We start from the raw sequence: 13933 nt of genomic DNA on the forward strand, positions 1-13933 counted from the left end.
GTGATTTATGTTATTAGACAGCTAGCTTGTGAAGAGAAACACTCGCCTGAAAGCTTTGTGACAAGAATCCAAACTTGTGCATGCTCCAACTTCCAAGAGAGCATGAGGAGCACGGAGAGTTCTAGGGGCAAATGCCCCTGAGGAGCAAGGAAGCGAGAAAAATAATTTTCGAAAAGAAGTAGAGATGGGAAGAAGCTGAGGTCACGAATACAAGCAAATCAAAATTTAGAAGAGTATTCATGTGATAGGGTGATAGGTCAGGCACAGGTGACACATTGGTGTGCATTGTGTACTTTATTCAGGACACATGTGACACACAAATATGCACTATGCACTTTATTCAAGATCTACCAGTGCATGAGAAGTAAATTTAGTGAAAATGTTGAATGCAATAGTGGGGGTTGTCAAATTTTGGGACAAATTGACGGTCGTGTTTTGCCACTTTGAGCTATACACATCACCAACTTTGCCACCTAAATGAATGCAGAGTCCCAAATTGGTTGAAAAAAGCAAAAGGCGAAATGGCTCGCTAGCGGCTTTGATGTTGTGGATTAAGAAATGGAACCACCTTTGGCATTCTTATGGGCCGCATTGCAAGGTAGTGACTCTAAAAGGAACCAATGCAAAATGATAAATAATTTGGGATTTATTCAAAGAGAATTACACATGTTTTTTCTAGTGCATCCATTTATGGGTGAACTAAGCTGAAATTTCACTAAATCTCAAAGTTTTAACACCACCATGCACTAGCTTTATAATTATGGAGTACATATTTCCAAAGAGTTTGCCTTTGTGACCAAATGAGAAAAAGTTATTGAGCTTGCCCTCAAATGTATACACACAATATTGGAGACCCCCTAAACCATACCAAAGGTTCTTAATTAGTTGCCTCCTTTGGTTTGTGAGAAGCTCAAGTAGTTTACTTTCAAGTAACAATTGCTTCCATATATGTGTAAAATAATAATGTGATGTTTTAATTCTTTTTTGGATATCCTATACAGTCCGAGATGCATGCTTCATAGGCATTATAGCATTTGCAAGAGTTTAATGATCTCATTCAATGCCAATTGTGTAATATTTTGATCTTAGATTCAAGTTTAGAATGTGTAGATTAGTTTAGACACCAAGTTTGTCAAATCCCTTTAAGAAATGCATAAGTTACAAATCGAGCAAGTTAGCCATATGCATTATGTTCCCTAGACTTCACAAAAAATAGCTACACCCAATCATGCATTGGCCCACATGCGCTTATGCTCTCGATACTCTCCCCTTGCCTTTCAAACAAAATATGCCCCCTCATAATACCTCCTCCTGTCTCTTTTTTGGCCCCTATGCCACCTCCACCCTTTTGTGGCCTGTTCCTCACCCCTCCTAACCTCGTGTGCTTGTTCTAGACCTTTCGTACTCTTGGCAACAAAATCCTAGCTGCTTAACTTTAGTCAACCTCCCCTATAATGTCAATGTGTATGGTGGTGACATGCAAAAGTCCAAGAAGGGAAAAGGTATGTGGCATTGAATCCACATGGTAGGTTGGGGTGAATGGCACGAGGGTGACAATGGTTGCCTTGAAGCTCAACATGTGGTAGGGTCGTTGTGATATGTGGCATCCCATGTTTAGGGCTCTTTTGGATGTATTTGTGACAATGGCATACCTTTCCATGATTGCACTAGGCTTGGGAATGCTTTATATCCCAAATCGGGAGAAATATGCAAATGGCTAAAAAATTTTGATAAAATTGTAGCTCAAATCATTGTGTGCATGGTGATGAGGAGTGTATAATGTAAAGTAAGAGGGCATATGGCGATGGCAAACTCTCACTTGTTGCCACCCTTCCACATGAATGGGTCACAGACCCATCAATGCGTGATGTAGGTGCTTGTGTGGAGTCGAAAGGAATACTATTATATAATTAGGACAATCCCACTTGCCCCCTAGTTGGCATTTGGGTATTTAAAATCTTGGAAAGGGGTCTAAGCCTATGACTCATCCCAATCCTAACATTGGATATTGGGTTTTGATTTTTCTAGAAATGGATGCTAAGGACTGTCCAAGGAATTGAAGGGTTGGCCCCTTATGCTCACATGAAAGGTGCATGTGGATGCCAATTATTTGAGCAAGACTTGGCTATAAGATGGGGCTATTGCATGATGCAAGACACTTTAATGCTTTCATTTTTTACGCATATATGCTCGTTTGCACATGCCACCTTCCTCTTCAATTATGCAGTGAATGCCTGCTTGCTTTCCCTCTTCTACTTTCTTTCCCCCACCCTACTACCAGTCTCCTCTTTCCCATCCTCTCTTGGATGTAGCCCACCCTGCTTTTCCCATTCCACCTTTATCATGGTATACATATTTAGCCTTTCCAGAAATGTCTTCTACTAGCTTATGTGTCATAAGCGGGATTATGTCGGTACTTGAAGGAGTTTCAGTTTGCCTTGGAAAACCCTTGTAATGTGCACAGACACACAGACACACACAAACACATTTTTTTTGGTGAAAACTTTTGATTGATTATATTACAAGAGTAGTGACCTCAAAACGAGGCAGTTTAGCAAACCGGTGCTATTTTATGCTGAGGGACAACTTTGACACATTGCAGTTGATGCACTGATAGTGCTATGCTCTCTTAGATGAGACATTATTGATGCTTATGCCCATGGATGGTGTTTATGCTTGAGGAATTTGGCTCTTATTGGCATTGGGTTTGCCATTGTTTTATCATTTCCAAGTTGACATTTTCTTTTGGGCCAGATTTGCTCATATGGATGCATAGTATATGCACATGAGTTAGATGCATTCTGATGCTTTGAGCCTTGAGTTTCGGTGACACTATCCTTCATTAAGACAGACATATTTGGGTGCACCTGGTATTTGGTGTGATTTTTCTCTTGTTGCAGATACTAGCATTTGAGATTTTGTTTCATTTGCATCATAACATCCTCTTCCATGTCTGAAAAGGAGTTTTTCAGCATTAAAAAGTTTGATGGGACAAACTTTTCTTTGTGGAAAGAATAGATTAGGGATGTGCTTATTCAAAAGAAGCAGATTAAACCCTTGGCAAGGATTGAAGCTAAACCTGCAGAAATGTCTAAGGATGATTGGAGTGAGTTGGATGCATTAGCAAAGTCTACTATTAGACTTCATCTTGTAGAGACAATTTATTTCATAGTAGTAAATGAGCATACTATGGAAGAAATTATGTGCCACTCTTGCAGAATTCCCATAATAAGAGAACCCAAAACAGACGCTATGGCGTGGCTTGTGGCATGCTAGAAATGAGCAAATGAATTTTGGAGGGAATGAAGAGCATTGAAAGGATGGCCCAATAGTAATTACCAAATTCTGTATTTTTCAAACTTCAAAGCATTTTGAAATTGCCTAGGACAAATATCTTGGGCACTTTTTTGAAATTCATCACCCATTACTATATCTATATGCTTTTTGAAATCATGCACAGTAGCGTTTTGATGGTCTGATTTCCTCGAGCTCTCGGCTATGGCGGCGATCAAACGCAGAGCACAGGGTGAACCAGGCGACCTCGATGACAACCACTTCCCAGCTGTGAGTTTTCCAAACAATTTTACAACACTTTCCATGCTCCAGCGAAGGTATACCCAACGAGCCGCATACTCTAAGCCCCTACATGTAGCGTTATTTGTTCTCGCACAGCGATGCCTCGTATTCCGCAATGTGAAGCGACTTGGTATGAAACACAGTTCTGCTGCATTTTTCCTTATCCATATACTAACTCAGCAACCGGCAGCTATGAGGTGCTACGCTACTTTGTCTTGTACCTGAATAAAGATTTATGGGTGAGGGTGAATTTGATGAGATACAGTTCGCGCTGCACGCTTCAAAGACGAACGCGGTGATGCAGCAATGATCGTGGTTTTTGCAACGTGCATTGAGGGGCAGAAAAAGACCACTCCAGACATGCAAGAAAGTTGGAAAGGAGATGCAGACCCCACGCCTCCTGCCGGTCCAAGCCAGCTGTGTGTCCCAACCTGTTACTGACCTTCGTCATTGCACTTAGATACACACCCACAGCAGGACTCCACCTGCGTAGGCTGTGAATCTAGACTTATAGAGCGTACAGGGAGTCGTTCTTAAACGTCTTTGGAAACAGGCAGACAAGGAAACAACAGGATTGACTTGGGGTCCTCTAGAACTAGTCCATGTGAAAATATGCATTTTTCTTGAATTAAGAGGCTGTCTAGAGCCTGGTTTATTTTGGAAATCCTGTGGGGGTGTGTTTTTTTTGCTTTTGAAGGTTCTTCACCATAAGGTATCAGAGCCAACGGATGTACATTGTGAAATCCCGTGTGGGTTGATATATTCTCACAAAAATGGTGCTCCCTAGGGGGGTTTGCTTAGGTAGGATGATGGCATATGATGAAGCTGTGAATACAGAAGACGAGCAGCATGGTATTAGTGCAGCCTTTGACAGAATATTGGAGATTAATCTTGTAAAATGTGAATTCTGACTTGCCGGATCACGTGTTGACAAATTAACCAATTGTATAACGGAACTTTTCAAGCTCAAGATCCAAGTGATAGAAGTGTAGAATCAGATATCTACAATTATAATCCTTGCAAACTTCACAGTCACTTGCGTAATAAATAGAAACATGTGGTGGTTTTCTTCAATTCTTCCTATAAAGAATAGACATGCAAGGGCCACCAAGATGCAAAAAGCATTTTGATGGGTTCATGGAAGATGCCACTGAAGGTTATTATCAAGAGTCTTGAGTGAGGATGGAGACAGGCGGAAGTTGAGCTCCTAGTAAAGTTTCAAAAAAGAAGGGATTAATGGCATTGAAGTTGCCATCTGCTTTGATTTGTGCAGATCATACGATGGCCCTCCTATGACTGAAACCTGTATCACCGGCAACTGTAGGTAAAGACTGTCACTAGATAAAGGCTTTTCATGACTCTGATTTGGATCAACCAAAGTCTGCTGTGGAGGTTGCAAAAATTTGATCTTTTGCTGGTTGTCCTAATATGCTATCAACTGGCGGTGGGAGCAACCCTTCAAATACCTTTAGTGAATGTGTGGGCAGCTGTCTTTTGAATTCAGTCAAGGACCCAGTCAAGGACCGATCTGAGTTTTCTGCAAAAACGACAGGTAAGAGGAGTGTGAGGATTATAGAGCCGATAACCCTTATTTTCACTGCTATGGCCAACAAAAATGCGTTTCATTGTCTTATCATCCAGTTTGCCCTCAGCTGCTGAGACACATGTGCATATGCTTTGCAGCCAAACACCCTAAGGTAGTCAACCTTGGATTTCCTGTCATCCCAAGCCTCAAAGGGTGTGATGGTTTTCAAGGCTTTGGTCGGGCATCTATTCAAAATATTTGTGGCATGCATAATGGCTGCCATGCAAAATTTGTCATACATCTGGCCAATCTCCATCGGAGATTTATTTTTCCTGTCAGCAACACCATTTTGCTGGGGTGTGTATGGCACTGTACACTGGTGCTTAATGCCTTTTTCCTCCAAATATGCTATAAAAGCATTTGACAAGTGCTCCCGTCCCCCCTTTTTGCATGTCCTTAGAGCCTGCACCTTGCATCCTGTTTGGTTTTCGGCCATGGTAACAAATTGCTGAAACACATAAATACAAAAGATTTCTCCTTCAAAGGATAGGCCCATGTAAATTTAGACAAGTCATCAATAAAGGTCACAGAGTATGGATCTTTCCCAAGGATGGTGTCCTTATGGACCACACATGTCATTGTGTATGAGGTGCAATTTTCTGCCAGATCTAACTTATCCATCCTCTGGAAAGGCATTCTTGTGCATCTTCATCCTTCATAGACGTGTTTCGGAGGGGTCTCTAGTGTAGGCATATTCAATATTATATTATGTTTCTGTAATGGCTGCAAACTGCCATACTTTACATGGCCTGAGTCTGGCATGCCACAATTCTGCATCTTTCATTGCAGAGATTACTGTTTCCACACAAGCATATTGCATGTTATTGTTATTAACCATGATGTAAAGTGCCTGGAGTGACTATCTGGTAGTCTTTTTCTCAATCTCTTACAATGCATTGATCATCTTCAAATGTGACAGCATATCCTTGTCTACCAAAAGAGGAAGCCAAAAGCAAATAAAGGGCATCTAGAAGAAACAAATCAGTTCCATCGACTGATGACAGAATAATCTACCAGATTCACTTCATAAGATAGACGAATTATTGGCAAAGGATACTGTTTTGCCAACAGGGATAGGCTGTAAATCAACAAATAAATGTTTCCTGGAAGTAATGTGCCTGGATGCACCATTGTCAAAGCACAAAGTGCATCTGAAGTATCACTTACTCACTCTGGGTGAACTGACCTCAACATTGGGATCACAACTGATACCAGAAAGGACCACTCTTCAACCGCATAATTTACTGAAGCATTATCCTTATCAGCATCTGAAGCATCAGAAATTGAGAGCTTCTTTCTTCTTCTCTTTTTCTTATCTTCTCCAGCATTCACTGATATGATGACATGGCTTTTTACAATATTGGCACCTTTCCTTATTTTTGCTTTGCCTACATCATCCTTTCCCTTGTTAGACGGCTGTCCTGGAGCAGCCTTGGACTGCATGCCATCTTAATGCTTGCCTTGATTCCTATTTTGGACAGCAAGTGCTTAGGTTGCTATCACTGCTATGGTAAGAGGATGACTTATTTATCCTTGTTTGTTCCTCCTGCAACAACAAACCCACAAACTCCTCAAACTGAAGAGGCTGAGATTGAAACTGCATGTTGTGTTGTTTTGATTTAGAGGACGAGTTTGGGCATGCTCCTGGATTCATCTATATATGTGTGTGTGTGTGTGTGTACTCACACACACACACACACTTTTTTTTTTGGGGTGAAATCTTTGATTGATTATATTATACGAGTAGCAACCTCAAAAAAAGGTGCTACAATTACATCAACTGAAAATTTCAGTATATGCCAAAAAGAACTCATGATCTATGCAGCGGGTCTGCAAGCAATCAAAGAAAGATTGTTGCAGAGAATGCCTAAAAAAGCCAAACAGAGAGAAAGTAGGATCACCAAAGACTTTACAATTCCTATATGTCCATAAAGTCCATAGTGCCCAGTAGCGAACCCAAATGAAGAAAAGATGAAACTTCGGTCTGGATAGATGAAACCCAAATAGCCAGAAGAACTTCCCAAACGGAACAGATGGGAATCTCGCTCGCAGGTGCTGTCGAAGTAGATCAAAAAACTCACGAGAGCACGGACAATGCCAAAACAAGTGAGGCACAGTCTCTGAATGGCAAAGTGCAGGAGCAATGTGTCGATGAGCTAATTTGTTGTAATCTTTTCCTCCACTACTTGGCTGGGCGATGCATTCGCCAAACAGAATCACCTCTCCCTGAAACCCAAGGTTGAGAAAGGATTTTATACAATGCAGGTACAGTAATCTAAGATAGCCTTAAAGGACGAGAAGAGGATCCTGGAGAAGTCAAAGTCCAATCTTCCAGTCAGTCGCGGAGTTCCAAAGGAGGAATCAGAACAAAGGGCGAAAGCCTAGAAGAAGTAATTTGTCGCCACAAAGGACGATAATGAGAGCCCAATCCATATGTAATGGCTGCTAGAGAAAAGGGGAGCGCAGTACCAACATCATCTATAACATCAGCAACCGAGGTGATGCCATAGTTTCCACGCGTTTCGGAAACGGGGGTGCGGAGCACGGCGAGAAACGACGTTTCGGAGTTTCGGCCTCCGAGAGGAAACGGGGAAACGGAGTTTTGGTTTTAGGGTTTAATATATACATATATAATTAATAAAAACATTACAAAAGCTTGAAAAATAGTAAATACATCTTTGCTCAAGTTCAATATAAATCTATGATTTATCACATCAATCATTCAAATTTCAATGTCAAAGACTCAAATGATAGATCAAAATTCAGAAATGACAACTGTAGGCTCAAGGCTCAAGCCTCAAAAGAGTCAATACAAAACAAGATCCATCATCCATAATCCATATGTAATAGACTATAGTAAATACAAAACATGATCAAAAAATATCTATGTGGCTGGCAGCAGTTGCTCAATGCTGGAGCTTGGCATGACAAAATCCTAGACCTAAGTACTCCAAAAATCACTCATCAAGATCATCCATGGAGGAGTCACGTGTCTCCTCCAACTCATGAGAGTCAGCCTCAGATGAAGAAAGGGTAGGATCGTGGTCCTTTGCCTCTACTGAAGTGGAAGCAATGGATCCCCCCCTCTGCCTCTGAGAGCGGGTGGTGCAGCGGGTGTTGTGGCTCGGCACTGTCAGCTCCTCATAAAGCAAGGTGTACATATCACGCTCATTCCGTGGGATCTCTGGGATGAACCTCTCCCTCCTGATGTCGATCTCATCCACATTCACCTGCGAAGGCTCCGGATGTCGGGCATTCCTCTCAAGGAGCTGGAGGTTGCAATGACAAAACACCAACCGCTCTAGCTGAGCGGTACTCAGCCTATTCCTCTTCTTTGTATGGAAGAGGGCCCAAGTGCTCCAATTCCTCTCACATGGACCCGAACTGCAATCCTGTGAGAGCACTCGAATTTCGATGCGTTTCTGTTATTGAAATGCACATACAATTAGAAATTAGAAGTTAGAACTAAGTGGAAAGTTGAAACAAGAAAGATGCACATTGTACTATGTAGACTGTAGTTAAGGGTAGTGAATTACCAGCGTGGGAGCACAATTTCCATACTTCTCCCACCATGAGACAGGCTGTAGCTGAGTCTCTCGAAGCTTTGCAGTCTCTCGACCAAAGCTTCCCGTCTGGTTGCGAAAGGCCAAGAGATCATCCTCTATACATTTCAGCATGTGCACATTACCACCTGTCAAGTTCCTGATGTATGTCATGAAGCCTTCGTCTAGCTACTCGTTCTCGTATTGCTCCTCATCTCGCCACAAAGGATGCAATACATGTGCTACTACATGAATCGGCCTGTGAAACCAATCCCATCGCCGATTCCACACAGCCTTGATTTCATCAACCCTTTAGAGATCAAACCATAAGATAAAAATGGACAAAAAGCAAGAGTCAAGAGTCAAGACCAATGTAAAGACTCGAGTGAAATAAAGATAAGAAGTAAAGCAAGGGTGGTCAGGACTGAGAAGACTTACTTTTCTGCTCTCAAGTAGTCTTGCTTGTCGAGAGCCTCCCCAATCTTGTCCATGTAGTCGGATAAAAGGCCTATAGTACTGCCCTCCATGTCTGTAATGCGTAACACTGTGTAGATGGGGTTGAGAGTTTGGACCAACCCCTCAACCTCTACCCACCACTCCTCTCTCATGACATCACGCACAAAAGCTCTTGCCTTGGGGCTCTCTCTCTCATCCCACTCTAGCCATTCATTTGAGTAGACAGTGTGTACCAACTCTCTGCGGACTCGCAGGAGTCTCTCAAGCACAATGAACATGTATGCAAATCTGGTGGCTGCAGGCTGCAATAGCTCAAGAGTGCTGTAGGCCTGATACATGCTCAAGACTTTTGGCCTCTTCTTCACAAACCTCACCATGCTTCGTCCTGTGCGAAAGATGGCTTCAACCCATTGTATTTGACCTATGTCCTCAATCAATAAGTCGAGGCAATGTGATGCACAAGGGGTCCACACAATGGCTGGAAATTCATCCTCTAGCATAGAGCCCATAGACTTACAATTACTTCCATTATCTGTCACCACCTGCACAACATTCTTAGGCCCAATTTGCTCTATAGCCTCCCTTATATGTGTCCAAATAAATGCACCTCTAACTGTGAGACCTGGGAGGGAGGCATCAATGGCTTTCAAAAACATAGTGCCTTTGCAGCATGACACCAAAACATTGTATACATTTCTCCTGCGTACATCTGACCACCCATCACACAATATAGTGCAGCCATACCTTTTCCATGTTTCCTTCAAGGGCTCTAGCTGCACTTCTATGCATGATTTTTCCCGCTTTAGCTCCCGTGTCCGCAGAGCCTCAGATGTAGGGCCATCCCACTTGCATCCAATGCGGCTGATGGCCCTCATGGTCTTCCTCCATTGATTTGTCTTGGCCACATGAAAAGGAATGGCACACCGTATGAACATCCGGGTGAGCTCCCTAGTTGCCTCTGCAATTGCTTGCACGTCGTTTCGGCCTGGGCGAAACGCCGAAACGTTTCCAACCCCGAAAATGGCGTTTCCGTTTTATGTTTTTTCCAGTGTTTCTAAAAACCCGACCGCGACCTGTTTTTGCCCGCTTCGTTTCGCCCATGTCTTCATCCGTTTGGAGCTGCTCTACCTTCCCTCCTCTACCCATCTACCTCCACCTCAGCCTTCTACCTCGCCGGCCTCCACCTTTGCCCTAGCCCCTCGTAGCTCTACCAAGCTGAAGCAAGAAGGGGCTGCAGCCTGCAGGACCAAAAAAACAGCCTCCACTTCTCGAATCTCTTCGAGTCTCTTGACCTCGAACCGCATAGGTAACATGGCTCGAACTCCAGATCCTTTTTGGCAGCATGTGGAGCAAGTGGGAGGTTATGCAGGATTTGGTGGCTCCAGGAAATGGAGATGTAAGTACTGTGGGTTGATCAAAACGGGGAGTGTCACCCATGTGAAGGACCATCTTGCTCAAGTTCCAAACAAAGATGTAGGGACATGCCCCTCTGTTCCTCTAGATGTTCGGGAAAGCCTTGAAATGTGGAGGCGTAAGCGTTTGGTCGTTCCCAAAGAGGAAGTATCTACAGCAATGGGTGGTCAAGAGGAAGCTGTATCAAGTCAAGCAACAATAGCAAAGAGGGCCAGAGGCAGAGACACAGGATCAGATTTCTCCTCTACCCCAGTGTCGGGTGTGCATGCAAGGAGGACTCCTTTGCCAGGTGATGTATCACATTCACAAGACACCCCTACAATAAATACTGTACAAAGGGCTATGCTCCAAAGACTTTCGACCAGTGAATGCTTTCAGCTCTCAAAGAATTCCCAAGCAAAGATTGCCGTCCATTCCATTCCAGATGAGAAAGAACATGCTTCTAGTCAAGAAGCAAGCGGGAGACAAAAGGGCATCCAGGCAAAGTGCCATCAGTGTAGCCAAAAAAGAAATCCCAGTGATTGAGTTGCCAATGACCAAACGTAGAAATACTGATATGAGTGACCAGAGTCCTAATCATAAGAGCCCAAGGCTGATCACCTTGCAGAAATTGCAGCAACATTTTCCCCCTTTGGGCAAGAATATGCACATGAATATCCGTGATGTTCAATCCACCATGCATCTTGGAAGAACAAATGTGATGCATCGAAAGCAGCCTGAGACTTTTTCTGCCATGTTTGGATCGCCAGAAGAGTTCCATAAAGACAGACATGAAAGATGTAAGATCTGCCTTAGTGAACATGATCAATGGCAAGTAAAATTGAATATATGCCACAAGGATGGATTGCACTATTCGAAGACAAACGTGCAAAGGCCAGGTTGCCAGTTTCCAATACTCAAGCTTTTTTCGAAGCTTGGCTAAAACCCAATCAGTTTGTTGTCGGCGAGTGAGTTCCCACCCCAAAGGGTAACCGAGATGACGAACAAACTAAGTGGGTGGAATGATATCCCCGGGCCATAATAGACTATGCCAGTCTTTGGAATGCAAAGGGAGCAGCTTAGACTTTTGAAAATTAACATGAAGACCAGCTGTCAAACCATAAATAGAGAGGGCTTGCATCAAGGCACCAAGATCATGGGGCGTATTCTTCGGGGTAAAGAAAGAATCATCAGCATAAGCTTGAGCAACCATGCTGCGATTAGCATCCATTCCAAGCCATGAAGTGATCCTGTAGCCACAAGATGATCAATATATTGCAGCATAGGATGAGTAGCAAAGGCATATAGTAAAGCACTGAGAGGGCATCCCTGGCGGACCGAACAACGAAGAGTCCACTCACTTTTTTGTGAGAAGAAACCTTTTATTGCTGTAAAATAATTACATTCATAGTTACTTCGAAAATGAAGTAACTACTACTCAACTAAAGATCTCAATATAAGCTGTATACATATCCTGATCAATCAAACGAGTCTGAACACAATCATAGAAAGATTGCTGTAGAGATCGTTTGAAAAAAATAAAAGACAAAAAAAGTGGATCACCAAAGACTCTATGATTTCTGTCCATCCATAAAGTCCATAGTGCCTAGTAGCGTACCCATACAAAAAATAAGTCAAAACCCTGTCTCTCTGGATGAAAACCAAACAACTAGAAAAGTCTGCCAAAAGTAACAGTAGGAAATCTCGCTCGAAGCCTCTGTCGGATGAGAGCGATGAAGTCACAAGTATGTGGACAGAACCAAAAGATGTGAAGCACAGATTCAGTAGAGTACATGCATCTGTGACAAACAGTCGGAGCAATATGTCTGCATGCGAGTAACTGGCCAGATGGAAAAATGCCAAGCAGGACTCGCCAAAGGAAAAGCTGTTGCCGAAGAGGGACTTTGTAATGCCAAAGGAGATGCAGCCGTTTTCTCCACCACTTTAGTGGGCGATCCATATGCCAAACAATATTTGCTCTGTCAGAAATCCAAGGCGGAGGTAATAACACTTTATATAGAGATGACATTGTGATATGTGAGAGCTTCAAGGGACGGGCTGAAGAGGAGGAAGAGAGTAAAATCCAATCCTCAAGCCTATTCTGAAGTTCCAAGCGAGGTACCGGCAAGAACGGTTGAAGCATTGCTGAAATCCTGTGCCATGAAGGACGATAATGAGCTCCCAAACCGTATTTGCTAGCAGCCATAGAAAAAGATAAAAGTGTGCCATCATCCTGAAGTACATCCGCCACAGATGAAATGCCTTTGAAGGAGAGAAAATAAGAACGTCTGGGTTCTTGAATGGCAAAAGAAGGGTGGAATACTTTAGACCAATAAATATTCTCAGCCCTCAAAGAGTTTCCCGACAGAGAATCTCGGCCATGCCATTCTAAGTGGGATAAGATATGTTTCCAATCGAGAAGCAGGCGAGAGACAAAAGGGAAGCCTTTGATCTTGCCTTGGATAGAGCTAAATAGGAAATCCCACTGAGTAGGCCGCCAATGCCCAAAGGCAGAAGTATGAATATGTAATAAGAGAGAGCGGATCATGAAAGCCCAAGGCTGATCTCCTTGCATAAACTGCAACATCATTTTTCCTCTGTGAGCAAGTAAATGCATTTGAATATTGAGAATGTTCAGACCCCCGTGCATCTTTGGAGAACAGAGACGATGCATAGAGAGCAATCTGAGACTTTTCTTGCCATTTTTTGAACACCAGAAAATTTTCATGATAGCTGACATAAAGGAAACCAGCTCTGCCTTAGTCAACATAATGAGAGGCAGATAAAATTGTATGTATGCTATCAAAATGGATTGTGCGATTCGCAAACGAACATGTAGTGGCCAAGTTGCAAGCTTTCAATATTCAAGTTTTGCCCTCAACTTTGTTAGCACCCAATCAGTTTGTTGGGAACGGGTGAGTCTCCAACCTAAAGGATAGCCAAGATGTCGAATGAATTGAGAAGCGGGGACAATTTCCCCAGGCCACAGAAGACTGTGCCATTCCTGTTCATGCAACGGCAACAATTTTGATTTCTGAAAATTTACCCGAAGACCAGCAGCCAATCCATATGTAGAAAGGGCCTGCATAATCATGGACAGATCACTCTGAGTATTTTTTGGGGTAAAGAATGAATCATCAGCATATGTTTGAGCGATCATGCTATGACTGCCAGCAATCTCCAAACCATGCAACTGGTCAGTGTCCAAAAGGTGGTCCAGATATTGAAGCATTGGATGAGTGACTATGGCAAAAAGTAAAGCACTTAGGGGACATCCTTGCCTAACAGAACAACCAAGAGTCTAGGATGTAGAAATATCCCCTGAAAGTATGCAAGCAGCTTTACTATCTTGATATAGCCAAGTCATAACTTGCTGCATTTT

At 42.9% G+C, this 13933-nt stretch overlaps 1 protein-coding gene and 1 pseudogene across 1 annotated transcript in view; one reads left to right on the forward strand and one right to left on the reverse strand.

Annotated features, from left to right (window-relative positions):
• Positions 1–3429: 3429 nt before the first annotated feature.
• Positions 3430–13933, forward strand: part of LOC147881750 (Pleckstrin homology (PH) domain superfamily protein) — a 121153-nt gene continuing 110649 nt past the window's right edge. The window contains exon 1 of the mRNA XM_087401425.1: positions 3430–3564. Coding sequence (XP_087257551.1) covers positions 3545–3564 — 20 coding nt within the window. The 5' untranslated portion in view covers positions 3430–3544. The remainder of the gene's footprint in view (positions 3565–13933) is intronic.
• Positions 8181–10034, reverse strand: LOC147881751 (uncharacterized; annotated as a pseudogene).

This window comes from Dipteris shenzhenensis, chromosome 30 (genome assembly GCF_047967505.1).
Source record: "Dipteris shenzhenensis isolate YYH24624 ecotype China chromosome 30, Dip_SZ_1.0, whole genome shotgun sequence".
In the NCBI taxonomy this organism is placed as follows: domain Eukaryota; kingdom Viridiplantae; phylum Streptophyta; class Polypodiopsida; order Gleicheniales; family Dipteridaceae; genus Dipteris; species Dipteris shenzhenensis.